Here is a 12728-nt window from a genome sequence, read left to right as displayed (position 1 = left end):
AGCCGGGGTAGATCAAGCCCCGACTTGCGTCCCAGCAGCAACCGCCCACGGATCAGTCAAGCATGATTTCCCCTTCATAAATCCATGCTGACTCGGACGATCTGTTACTGCTATCCAAATGTGCGGCGATTTCATCTTTGATAATTGACTCCAGCATCTTCCCCACCACCGATGTCAGGCTAACTGGTCTATAATTCCCTGTTTTCTCTCTCCCACCTAATGTGTGCAGTTTTGAGGAAGGGCATTCTTCCTATTGAGAGAGTGCAGTGTAAATTCACCACGTTAATTCCCAGGATGGCGGGACTGACATATGAGGAAAGAATAGGTCGACTGGCCTTGTATTCATTGGAATTTATAAGGATGAGAGGATATTTTAAGAAACATATAAAAGGATTGGTCAGGCTAGATGCAGGAAAAATGTTCCGGGTGTTGGGGGAGTCCAGAACCAGGGGTCACAGTTTAAGAATAAGGGGCAGGTCATTTAGGACTGAGATGAGAAAAAACCTCTTCACCCAGAGAGTTGTGAATCTGTGGAATTCTCGGCCACAGAAGGCAGTGGAGATCAAATTCACTGGTTGTTTCCAACAGAAAGTTAGATAGAGCTCTTGGGGATAAAGGAATCAAGGGCTATGGGGGGGAAAGCAGGAATGGGGTACTGATTTCAGACGATCAGCCATGATCACAGTGAATGGCAGTGCTGGCTCAAAGAGCCGAATGGCCTACTCCTGCACCTTTTTTTTCCTACTTGTTTCACAGCTGGCGAACAACTTTTGAATTGTGGGCACAAATTCTGCCGTTGTTATTGCTGGTCACACCTAGCAATAAACCTGCGTTTCTGTGCACTGCGTGGTTGGTGTGGACTCGGTGGGCCGAAGGTCCTGTTTCCATGCTGTACATTTGAATCAATAAAACAAAGACGGAGGAGGGATCACGAATATATCTCCCTGGCTGGGCGGTGACATGTCGGCGAGGCACCTCCTTCTTCCGCCTCCACCTCCCACCCCCCACACCCCAGACTCAGAAGCTATAGGAGGTACACAAAAATGCTGGAGAAACTCAGCGGGTGCAGCAGCATCTATGGAGCGAAGGAAATAGGCAACGTTGCGGGCCGAAACATTGCCTGTTTCCTTCGCTCCATAGATGCTGCTGCACCCGCTGAGTTTCTCCAGCATTTTTGTGTACCTTCGATTTTCCAGCATCTGCAGTTCCTTCTTAAAAACTCAGAAGCTATAGGATCTTTGCTCAGAAGGGTCTCGACCCAAAACGTCGCCATTCCTTCTCTCCAGAGATGCCGTCTGTCCCGCTGAATTACTCCAGCTTTTTGTGCCTGTCTTCGGTTTAAACCAGCATCTGCAGTTCCTTCATGGTTAAAAATCCTGCCAGATTAGGCTGGTCTTCATACGCAGTGGGTGAAATTAAATAGTATTATTGCGGCAGGAGCAACTTGCATTAGTGGGCATCAGGGGTTACCCCGCTTCTGCAGGAACCATGTATAGCATCCAAGCTAATGTCTCTTTTTGCTATTGCATCAATCTCCCCTTTATCCAGCAATGCCACCCTATCTCCCCTTCCTTTTTGTCCATCCTTCCTGAATAATGAATACCCCATGTTTAGCTCCCAGCCTTGGTCACCCTGGAGCCATGTCTTCGTAATTCCAACTATATTATATTCCTTAACTACTAAATGCACATTCAATTCATCCACCCTAGAGGAGGAGATTAACGGGTGCGGGGCCCAATTGGGAACAATTTTGGTGAATCCCAGATTCCCAGCCAAGGTGTGTCAGCCCAGTTATTTAGTATATATTATGAAATTGTACACTAGGTGCTATGGATTATACACTATGTGAATCTCTCCTGCTCCCTCCCGTTTGCCTTGTCAGTAGCTCCGCTGGCTTCCAACCTTTACCGTAGCTGCTAATTATGTGATTGGACACAATGTCCTTGGAGACAGCGGCTGATTGGACGGGAGGAGATCTATTTGTTGTTTGGACGGGAATTTTAAGGCAAGCTGGTTGGTGATTGGATGCAACCCCCTTAGAGATAGCGTTTGATAGGCCGCCAAATAAAATTGTCAAATCTACAATAAAAATCGCTGGTCGGTGCGAACTCAGTGGACTATCTGGTTGTATCTCCAAACTAAACAGTATAACATGCAGGTACATTCATTTAAAATTAAATTCAGTGATTATTTCACATGATTTCTCACTGTGTAAAGCTCAATATCTGACCAATTTCTGTTTAACACGTTTGGTCTGCCGTGAGCATTTTTCTCTCCCAAAACAGTTCATATCTAGCCAACCGATCAACGAACCAGACAGCAGTTGGACGCAGTCATAGAACCATAGACAATAGGTGCGGGAGTAGAGGCCATTCGGCCCTTCGAGCTTGCACAGCCATTCAATATGATCATGGCTGATCATCCAACTCAGTATCCTGCACCTGCCTTCTCTCCATACCCCCTGATCCCTTTAGCCACAAGGGCCACATCTAACTCCCTCTTAAATATAGCCAATGAACTGGCCTCAACTACCTTCTGTGGCAGAGAATTCCACAGATTCGCCGCTCTCTGTGTAAAAAACGTTTTTCTCATCTCAGTCCTAAAAGATTTCCCCGTTATCCTTAAACTGTGACCCCTTGTTCTGGACTTCCCCAACATCGGGAACAATCTTCCTGCATCTAGCCTGTCCAACCCCTTAAGAATTTTGTAAGTTTCTATAAGATCCCCCCTCAATCTTCTAAATTCTAGCGAGTACAAGCCGAGTCTATCCAGTCGTTCTTCATATGAAAGTTCTGACATACCAGGAATCAGTCTGGTGATCCTTCTCTGTACTCCCTCTATGGCAAGATTAGGAGCCCAAAACTGTACCAATACTTCAGGTGTGGTCTCACCAAGACCCTGCACAACTGCAGTAGAACCTCCCTGCTCCTATACTCAAATCCATTTGCTATGAATGCTAACATCCCATTCGTTTTCTTCACTGCCTGCTGCACCTGCGTGCCTACTTTCAATGACTGGTGAACCATGACACCCAGGTCTCGTTGCATCTCCCCTTTTCCTAATCGGCCACAATTCAGATAATAGTCTACTTTCCTGTTTTTGCCACCAAAGTCGATAACCTCACATTTATCCACATTATACTGCATCTGCTATGCATTTGCCCACTCACCCAGCCTATCCAAGTGACCTTGCAGCCTCCTAGTTTAGAGGGGGTTAAACGGTTTAGAGATGTTTAGAGGGCTTCAGATGGGTTCAGGTGTGTTTAGAATAGTTTAGAGGGGAATAAGGGGAGGGAGGGAGGGGGGGGGGGGGTGTGGGGCCCAATTGGGAGCAATCGGTCAAATCGGCTTAAGGCCGGCCCTGAGCAATAGCTCTGGCGGAGCAGATTCGATGGGCCGAGTGGCCTGATTCTGTCTTATGGTCTTATCAAGGGAGTGAACCGTCCGAATTCTGCGGTCAGGTGGCCGGGAACAGCGCTATTGACGATATTTCAATTCGTTTCTTGGCGGCAACCGTGTATTTTTGAGCCAGGATTTGCAACAGCCGGGTCTGGGAAGGGACAGTGTGAGCAAGCGCACGTTCAACGCGTTGTTCCCAACCACATGATCTTCTGTGCAAAGGCTATAAGATCTTTGCTTCTGTGCTTTGCTCCTGTGAGCTTATTTCTCCCGGAGCGCCGCGGCAGGTAAGAGCGGACGGAGCGGCGCGGGAGTAATTGACATCCAGGCCGGACTCTGCGGCCCGGGACGTTTGCGTTTGGCTGCGCGGCGACTCGCTGCGGGCTTGCTTGCACAACTCTGGGTGGGTGGGGGGTGACGCCATGTTAGCACAGCCCCGACCCTTTCACTCCTTTCCCTCTGCCCGCCGTGTCTGGGGATTGTCTTGGGTCCAAGGAATATTGGAAATCTTCTGCAGGTCTGGCGGGAGGAACTGGGGCAATGTTTCAAGCATATATATATCTTTGGTTTCAAGTCCCAGCTCCCTTTGCTGGAACCGGGCCGGCGAGAAAAAAGCAAGTTGGTTTTAATTTACAGCCAGGCCAGGGGGGGAGGGGGGGAGGGGGGGAGGGGAGGTTGGGACAAAGAGACTAGCTCCGAATCGAGAGGTCAGCGTGGCCGGGGACATGATTCAGCTGCCTGTAAGAGTTCCAGCGTTTGTAGAGGGAGAGAGAGAGAGAGATGGAAACAAAAATAGACGTAAAGAAACAAGGAACTGCAGAAGGTACACAAAAAAGCTGGAGAAACCCAGCGGGTGCAGCAATGAACTGCAGATGCTGGTACACACAAACAGACACAAAGTGCTGGAGTAACTCGGCAGGTAAGGTAGTTTCTCTGGAGAACATGGACAGGAAACGCCCCGGGTCGAGATCCTACTTCAGACTGGAAAAGAGTCCGTTATTTTCAGGTCTCCACCCGAAACGCCACAAATCCATGTTTTCCAGAGATGCTGCCTGACCTGCTGAGTTATTCCAGCAGTTTGTGACTTTTTTTTTAGATGTTAAAATTAATGTGCAGCGCGAGGTTACAGCTGAAAACCCGAAACTTTGGGATGTTCAGGTTTATTATTGTCATGTGTCATAAGATCATAGTGATAGGAGCAGAATTAGGTCATTCGGCCCATCAAGTCTACTCCGCCATTAAATCATGCTGATCTATCTCCTCCTCCTAATCCCATTCTCCTGCCTTCACCCCATAAACTCTGACAGCCGTACTAATCAAGACTATCTATCTCTGCCGTAAAAATATCCACTGACTTGGCCTCCCCAGCCGTCTGTGGCAAATAATTCCACAGATTCACCACGCTCTGACTAAAAAAGTTCCTCATCTTCTTAAAAAAATGACCTTAATTCTGAGGCTATGACCTCTAGTTCTAGACTCTCCCACTATTGGAAACATCCACTCTATTCTGAGGTACAGTTAAATGCTTTGCTATCCAAACTGATCACATATACAGTACATATATGCAATGAAGTCAACCACAAGTACATTAGGTGGTGCAAAGGGAAACACAAAGTGCTAGAGTAACTCAGCAGGACTGGCAGCATCTCTGGTGGCAAAAACAGGAAAGTAGACTATTACCTGAATGGTGGCCGATTAGGAAAGGGGGAGATGCAACGCGACCTGGGTGTCATGGTACACCAGTCATTAAAAGTAGGCATGCAGGTGCAGCAGGCAGTGAAGAAGGCGAATGGTATGTTAGCATTCATAACAAAAGGATTTGAGTATAGGAGCAGGGAGGTTCTACTGCAGTTGTACAGGGTCTTGGTGAGACCACACCTGGAGTATTGCGTGCAGTTTTGGTCTCCAAATCTGAGGAAAGACATTCTTGCCATAGAGGGAGTACAGAGAAGGTTCACCAGACTGATTCCTGGGATGTCAGGACTTTCATATGAAGAAAGACTGGATAGACTCGGTTTGTACTCGCTAGAATTTAGAAGATTGAGGGGGGATCTTATAGAAACTTACAAAATTCTTAAGGGGTTGGACAGGCTAGATGCAGGAAGATTGTTCCCGATGTTGGGGAAGTCCAGAACAAGGGGTCACAGTTTAAGGATAAGGGGGAAATCTTTTAGGACCGAGATGAGGAAAACATTTTTCACACAGAGTGGTGAATCTGTGGAATTCTCTGCCACAGAAGGTAGTTGAGGCCAGTTCATTGGCTATATTTAAGAGGGAGTTAGATGTGGCCCTTGTGGCTAAAGGGATCAGGGGGTATGGAGAGATGGCAGGTACAGGATACTGAGTTGGATGATTAGCCATGATCATATTGAATGGCGGTGCAGGCTCGAAGGGCCGAATGGCCTACTCCTGCACCTATTTTCTATGTTTTTATGGAGAGAAGGAATGGGTGACGTTTCGGGGCAAAACCCTTCTTCAGTCTGAAGACTGAGTCTAATCCAGTAACTACTATGATTCCATGATTCATGCAGGTAATTTACATCAAGTAATGTTGTGTTACAGAAACCAAAATCCTGCTCATTACAATTTTGAAAAAAGGAAAATGTCAATATTCAGTAGGGACGGATGCATAGCCTAAAGGGATAGGGTGAGTCCAAATTGGTTATTAGCTAGAGATAGACACAAATTGCTGAAGTAACTCAGCGGGACAGGCAGCATCGTTGGAGAGAAGGAATAGGTGACGTTTCAGGTCAAGAGTCTTCTTCAGACTGAGAAGGATCTCAACCCCGAAACGTCACCCATTACTTCTCTCCAGAGATGCTGCCTGTCCTGCTGAGTTACTCCAGCATTTTGTTTCTATCTTCGGTTTGAACCAGCATCTGCAATTCTTTCCCGTGCAGTGCAAAGGGAAATATATAGAGTGCAGGATATAGTTCTCAGTGTTGTAGCGCAGTCCATAGACAAAGTCTAATATCCAGGGTGTGGTGGAGGTGATTTGGACAGTGCCCTAGCTTATGGAAGAACCATTCAGAAGCCGCCGGCTTCTTGTGTATGGCGTGCACAGCCTAAAGTTGTAGGACAACTTGTTCTATTGGATCTTATTTGATTGTGCACACAGGGTTGATTGCAATCATCGAAACAGGGCCGACCAGGTGAAGGTTGCAATCTCCCACCCCTTCAGGAGCCTGATAATGGGCGTGAAGATGCTGTTCCTGTATCTGGTGGTGCACGCTTTCAAGCTTCTGTACCTTCGCCTGGATAGGAGCGGGGAGAGGAAGATATTGACAAGATTTTTATTATATTTAGCTGCTTTTCTGAGGCAGTATGAAGTGTAGATGGAGTCAATGGCGGGCAGTCTGTACTGTGTGATGGACTGGGTGACATCAGTTCAATCCAAGCCTCAAGTTGGGGAAGTCCAGGACAAGGGGTCACAGCTTAAGGATAAGGGGGAAATCCTTTAAGACCGAGATGAGAAGAACATTTTTCACACAGAGAGTGGTGAGTCTCTGGAACTCTCTGCCACAGAGGATAGTTGAGGCCAGTTCATTGGCTATATTTAAGAGGGAGTTGGATGTGGCCCTTGTGGTTAGGGGGATCAGGAGGTATGGAGAGAAGGCAGGTACAGGATACTGAGTTGGATGATCAGCCATGATCATATTGAATGGCGGTGCAGGCTCGAAGGGCCGAATGGCCTACTCCTGCACCTATTTTCTATGTATCTATGTATCAATGTTCAGATCACCAAGTCAGCGTGGTGTGACTTGGTCAAGAAGTGAATGTACAGAATTCTTTACCCAGGATATGGGAATCCAGAGAATGTCGGTTTGAGGTGGGTGGGGCAAGATTTAACGGGGACACGAGGAGCAACTTTTCAATTCAAAAGGTGGTGGGTATATGGAACAAGTGACCAGAGGGGGTAGTTGAAACAGGGGCTGTAACAGCATTTAAAAGCCACTTGTATAGGCACATGGATATAAACATAGAACCCCTCCCCCTTACCAGTTCTCTGGCCAGTCTGACTGATCCCAATCACATTTTATCTCTTTGCTTTGTTATCTTCTCCTAGCTAACAATAATCTGTACCACATGTTCCTTGATCTCCATCCCCTTTGATGTCTTGTTTTCAAACCTACCAATTCCTTATCTCTGAATCTCCCTCTCCCCTGGCTCTCAGCCTGAAGAAGGGTCTCGACCCGAAACATCACCCATTCCTTCTATCCAGAGATGCTGCTTGTCCCGCTGAGTTACTCTAGCATTTTGTGTCTTTCTTCGGTTTAAACCAGCATCTGCAGTTCCTTCCGACACAGCACAGGGACAATGTTTGTTCCAAAAATGATGCTGGGTTAAATTGATCTCATCCGCCCAAACATGATTCGTACCCATCTATTCCTTGCACTTCCATGTGAGGACATGCCTGTGAGGCCTAACTAAAAGCCACTTAAAAACCGCTTTCGTCTCTGGCTCCACAACACACCCTGGCAACGCGTTCTAGACTCGCCACTCCCTGTGTGGAAAAAAACTTCTCTCCATTATACTTTGGCCCTCTCACCATACAGCTATGACCTCTAGTGTTGGACACTCCCACCCTGGGGAAAAAAAACGTTCTGTTGCAAATGGGACTTTCTTAGATGGGGCATGCATGAGTTGGGCCAAAGAAACAACAATCCTCTGTCTGGATTGCTCTCGAAGAACCGGAGATCACGGTGGTGGTCACATTGGCGCAGCAGCAGAGTTGCAGCCTTACAGCGAGCGCAGACCCGGGTTAGATCCCGACTGCGGGTGCTGTCTGTACAGAGTTTGTACGTTCTCCCTGTGACCCCCGTGGGTTTTCTCCGAGATTTCTTCGGTTTCCTCCCACCCTCCAAAGACGCACAGGTTTGTAGGTTAATTGGCTTGGTAAATGTAAAAATTGTCCCTAGTGGGTGTAGGATAGTGTTAATGTGCGGGGATCGCTGGTCGAAGGGCCTGTTTGTGTATTTATTTTACAGCATGGAATAAGCAGAGAATTTGTGGGTTTCCTCCAGGTGCTGTGGTTTCCTCCCATCTCCCAACCACGTGTGGGTTTGTAGGTTGTTGACCTCTGTAAATCACCCCTAGTGTGCAGGGAGTGAATGAGAAAGTGAAATGACACAGAACTAGTGTGAACGGGTGATTGATGGTGGGCGTGGACTCGGTGGGCTGAAGGGCCTGCTTCCCTGCTGTATCTGTAAAATGAATGAAGTGACCATCTATTTTCTGATGTCTGATGTGTTCTCATTGAAACCCATAGCATCGAATGTGAATAACACCCAGGCATGTCCTCGCTGCAAATGGGATGTTCAGATGCTCCAAGTGTGGAGGGATTCACCAAGTCGACTGACCAGGTAACAAGCCAGGAAGATCACACCGGGGAGAGGCCGTTCACCTGCTCCGAGTGCGGGAAGGGATTCTCTCACTCGTCCAAGCTAATGAGGCACCGTCATGTCCACACCAAAGAGAGGCCGTTCTCCTGCTCTGAGTGCGGGCAGCGATTCACTCGGCCGTCCGCCCTGCTGACCCACCAGCGGGTTCACACCGGGGAGAGGCTGTTCACCTGCCCCGAGTGCGGGAAGGGATTTGCTTATTTATCCAAGCTGAAGAGGCACCAGCAAGTCCACACCAAGGAGCGGCCGTTCTCTTGCTCTGAGTGCGGGAAGGGATTCATTCGATCGTCGGACCTGCTGACGCACCAGAGCCTTCACACCAGGGAGAGGCCGTTCACCTGCTCCGAGTGCGGGAAAGGGTTCATTTTCGCGTCCAAGCTGACGAGGCACCAGCAGATCCACGCCAGGGAGAAGCAGTTCGCCTGCTCTGAGTGCGGGAAGGGGTTCCCTCGATCGTCCGATCTGCTGATGCACCAGAGCCTTCACACCGGGGAGAAGCCGTTCACCTGCCCCGAGTGCGGGAAGGGCTTCATGTATTCGTACAAGCTAACGAGGCACCAGCAGGCCCATGCCAAGGAGAAGCCGCTGACTTGCCTGGATTGCGGGAAGGGATTTCTCCGGTCGTCGGATCTGCAGATCCACCGGCGGGTCCACACCGGGGAGAAGCCGTTCACCTGCTCCGAGTGCGGGAAGGGCTTCACTCGTTCCTACGGCCTGACGCGACACCAGCAGGTCCACACCGGGGAGAGGCCCTTCATCTGCTTCCAGTGCGGGAAGGGGTTCACAGAGTCGTCTCAGCTGCTGATTCACCAGGTCTCGCACACCGGCGAGAGGGCCTTCGCCTGCCTGCAGTGCGGGAAGCGGTTCATCCACTCGTCCCACCTGCTGACCCACCAGCGCATCCACACGGGGGAGAGGCCGTTCACCTGCTCCGTGTGCGGGAAAGGGTTCACTTGGTCGTCCCACCTGCTGATACACCAGCGGACCCACACCGGCGAGAGGCCATTCACCTGCCCCGAGTGCGGGAAGGGCTTCATCCACTCGTCCCACCTGCTGACCCACCAGCGGGTCCACACGGGCGAGAGGCCCTACACCTGCCCCAAGTGCGGGAAGGGTTTCACCCAGTCGTCGTATCTGGTGAACCACCAGCGGGTCCACACCGGCGAGAGGCCGTACAAGTGCGCCGAGTGCGGGAGGGGATTCAAGCAATTGTCCAATTTGCTGAGCCACCAGGTGGTTCACACCGGGGAGAGGCTGTTCGCCTGCTCTGAATGTGGGAAGGAATTCACTCGGTCAGCCTACCTGGTGACACACCGGCGGGTTCACACCGGTGAGAGGCCCTTCACCTGCCTCCAGTGCGGGAAGAGGTTCGTTCAGTCGTCCCACCTGCTGAAACACCAGCGAGTTCACTCTGCGGGGAAAGTTTGAAGACACTGTACATTGAATGTTGAACCACTGCAGCTGTTGAAATCTAAGACTGCTTCCCAAGTAACTGCTGGTGCTGGGCTCTGCCTTCACAATTGTTGCCCAATATTCCCAGAACTAAACCCTGATCACTGGGCTCGGTTGCCGTTTGTTTAACCCCTACAATTAGCCTCGAGTTTAATATTCTTGATGTGATAAATAAACCAGTTCTCTTTTCACCTTGCATGTGGCATCATCTCTGTCTGTCAGACACGTAACTGGGCTTGTATTCACTGGAATTTAGGAGAATGTGAGGGGATCTTATAGAAATTTACTAGAATGTTGCCTGGGTTTCAGCAACTAAGTTACAGAGAAAGGTTGAACAAGTTAGGGCTTTATTCTTTGGAGCGCAGAAGGTTAAGGGGGGACTTGATAGAGGTTTTTAAAATGATGAGAGGGATAGACAGAGTTGACGTGGAAAAGCTTTTCCCACTGAGAGTAGGGAAGATTCAAACAAGGGGACATGACTTGAGAATGAAGGGACTGAAGTTTAGGGGTAACATGAGGGGGAACTTCTTTACTCAGAGAGTGGTAGCTGTGTGGAATGAGCTTCCAGTGAAGGTGGTGGAGGCAGGTTCGTTTTTATCATTTAAAAATAAATTGGATAGTTATATGGATGGGAAAGGAATGGAGGGTTATGGTCTGAGCGCAGGTATATGGGACTAGGGGAGATTATGTGTTCGGCACGGACTAGAAGGGTCGAGATGGCCTGTTTCCGTGCTGTAATTGTTATATGGTAAACATATACAATTTTTAAGGGATTAGATGCAGGAATAATATTCCCGATGTTGGGGGAGTCCAGAACCAGGGGTCACAGTTTAAGAATAAAGGGTAGGTCATTTAGATTTGATAAGACTTGGGGAAAATCTATTGAACACTTGCATACAACATAAATTGTTCCCTCTTTAACCGTTATAAAAATTATTTTACCTCTAGAGGGTGGAACGGACTTGACGACAAACAGACTTACATTGTTGAAATTCTCAGTTCAGATTCTGTTTTGCTTTGCTTTGTTTATTTTTTTATTTTATTTTTATTCTTATTTTATTCTTATTTTTTTATTTTTTTTCTCTTTAGTTTAGGGGGGTTTTGTTTTTTCCTTTTTTCTTTTTCTTTTTGTCTTTTTATCTTTGTGCTTTTTTTTACATTTATAAGTTCCCTTTGAAAGATTTAGCTATATCTACATAGGATAGTGTTAATGTGCGGGGATCACTGGTCGGTGCGGACTCGGTGGGCCGAAGGACCTGTTTCCGCGCTGTATCTCTAAACTAAACTAAGATGGAAGAGCAGTATTAGGTTATTTGGCTCATCCGAGTTTCCTCTGCCAATCTATCATGGCTAATCTATTTTTCCCTCTCAACCACATTCTCCCTCCTTCTCCCGGTAACTTTTGATGCCATGACTAATCAAGAACCTCTCAATCTCAGCTTTAAAAATAGCCAAAGACCTGACCTCCACCACCATCTGTGGCAATGTATTTCACAGATTCACCACCCTCTGGCTAAATGAATTCCTCCTCATCTCCATTGTAAAGGTAACTCATGAGCGAGTTGGGCCTCGGGGACTATTTCCGTGCTGTGTGACTCTCAACTTTATGCTCCAGCGTGCAAATTGTCTCTGTGCTGAGGACATTCTTGGAGTTGGCGCAATGTTAGTTTCTGTATTCCATGCCTAACATGAGAGGTAGTGGGTTAACTTAGTGGACACTCTTCCTTTAGATGTGACATGACCTGCCAGTCTTCCTCTTCTCTCGTGTCCGTCTTCCACGTTTCAAATGTTGACCTCGCTGTCATCGTCCGTCCTGAAAAGAACGCAAGCTTCCAGCGACAATCAGTGGGAGCCATCACTTGTTTCAATAGATGATGGTGGTAGCAGAATTAGCTCGGGATACATCCAGTTTCCAGCCCTGCGACGTGGGCGCTTCTGCTACGGGGCCACCTGCCAGTTATTTCCTACTTATTGTAAACAGGCACAGTGGTGTGAATAAGGTATGGATTTGCCACAAATAACAGTTGCTAGAATTGAAAGGTTACAGCAGAGGAGTGCATGTGGCCCATCGAGTCCTTGCCTGTTCTATACAAAAAAAAGTGCAGCTGATCCTAGTCCCTACACAAAAAAATCTGGACTGAAGAAGGGTCTCGCCCCGAAACGTCACCTATTCCTTTTCTCCAGAGATGCTGCCTGAATTACTCCAGCTTTTTGGGTCTATCTTTGGTTTAAACCAGCATCTGCAGTTCCTTCCAACACCCAAGTCCCTACACTCTCCCTGGCCAGGCAGCATATGTGGAAGGAATAGATGGGTGACGTGTTTGGTCGGGACTCTTCTGCAGACTGATTCTGGTGGGGGAGAAAGCTGGAAAAGAGGTGGGGGGGAATAGAGACTGGCGGGTGATTGATGGATGCAAGTGAAGAATGACAGACGGATGGACAAAGGCCAGAGGTGGAAAGGAGTGAAAAAGGGCAC

General features: G+C 48.3%; 2 protein-coding genes across 3 annotated transcripts in view; both read left to right on the top strand.

Moving 5' to 3' along the window:
- Positions 1 to 12728, top strand: part of LOC116981574 (oocyte zinc finger protein XlCOF15-like) — a 293177-nt gene that overhangs the window by 78336 nt on the left and 202113 nt on the right. The gene's annotated exons all lie outside the window — the stretch shown is intronic.
- Positions 3636 to 10448, top strand: LOC116981526 (zinc finger protein 229-like). 2 transcript variants are annotated; one of them, XM_033034596.1, is made up of 2 exons: positions 3636 to 3685; positions 8668 to 10448. In XM_033034596.1, the coding sequence occupies exon 2, from the start codon at positions 8693 to 8695 to the stop codon at positions 10226 to 10228; it is 1536 nt and encodes a 511-aa protein (XP_032890487.1). In that variant the 5' UTR covers positions 3636 to 3685; positions 8668 to 8692; the 3' UTR covers positions 10229 to 10448. The 2 variants fall into 2 exon arrangements, with proteins under 2 accessions (XP_032890487.1, XP_032890488.1); XM_033034597.1 differs by lacking the exon at positions 3636 to 3685 and adding an exon at positions 3816 to 3915.

The sequence above is a fragment of the Amblyraja radiata genome, chromosome 15, assembly GCF_010909765.2.
Source record: "Amblyraja radiata isolate CabotCenter1 chromosome 15, sAmbRad1.1.pri, whole genome shotgun sequence".
Classification (NCBI taxonomy): domain Eukaryota; kingdom Metazoa; phylum Chordata; class Chondrichthyes; order Rajiformes; family Rajidae; genus Amblyraja; species Amblyraja radiata.
The sequence above is the reverse complement of the archived record's forward strand: the minus strand, read 5'-3'. Positions and strand labels throughout refer to the sequence as shown.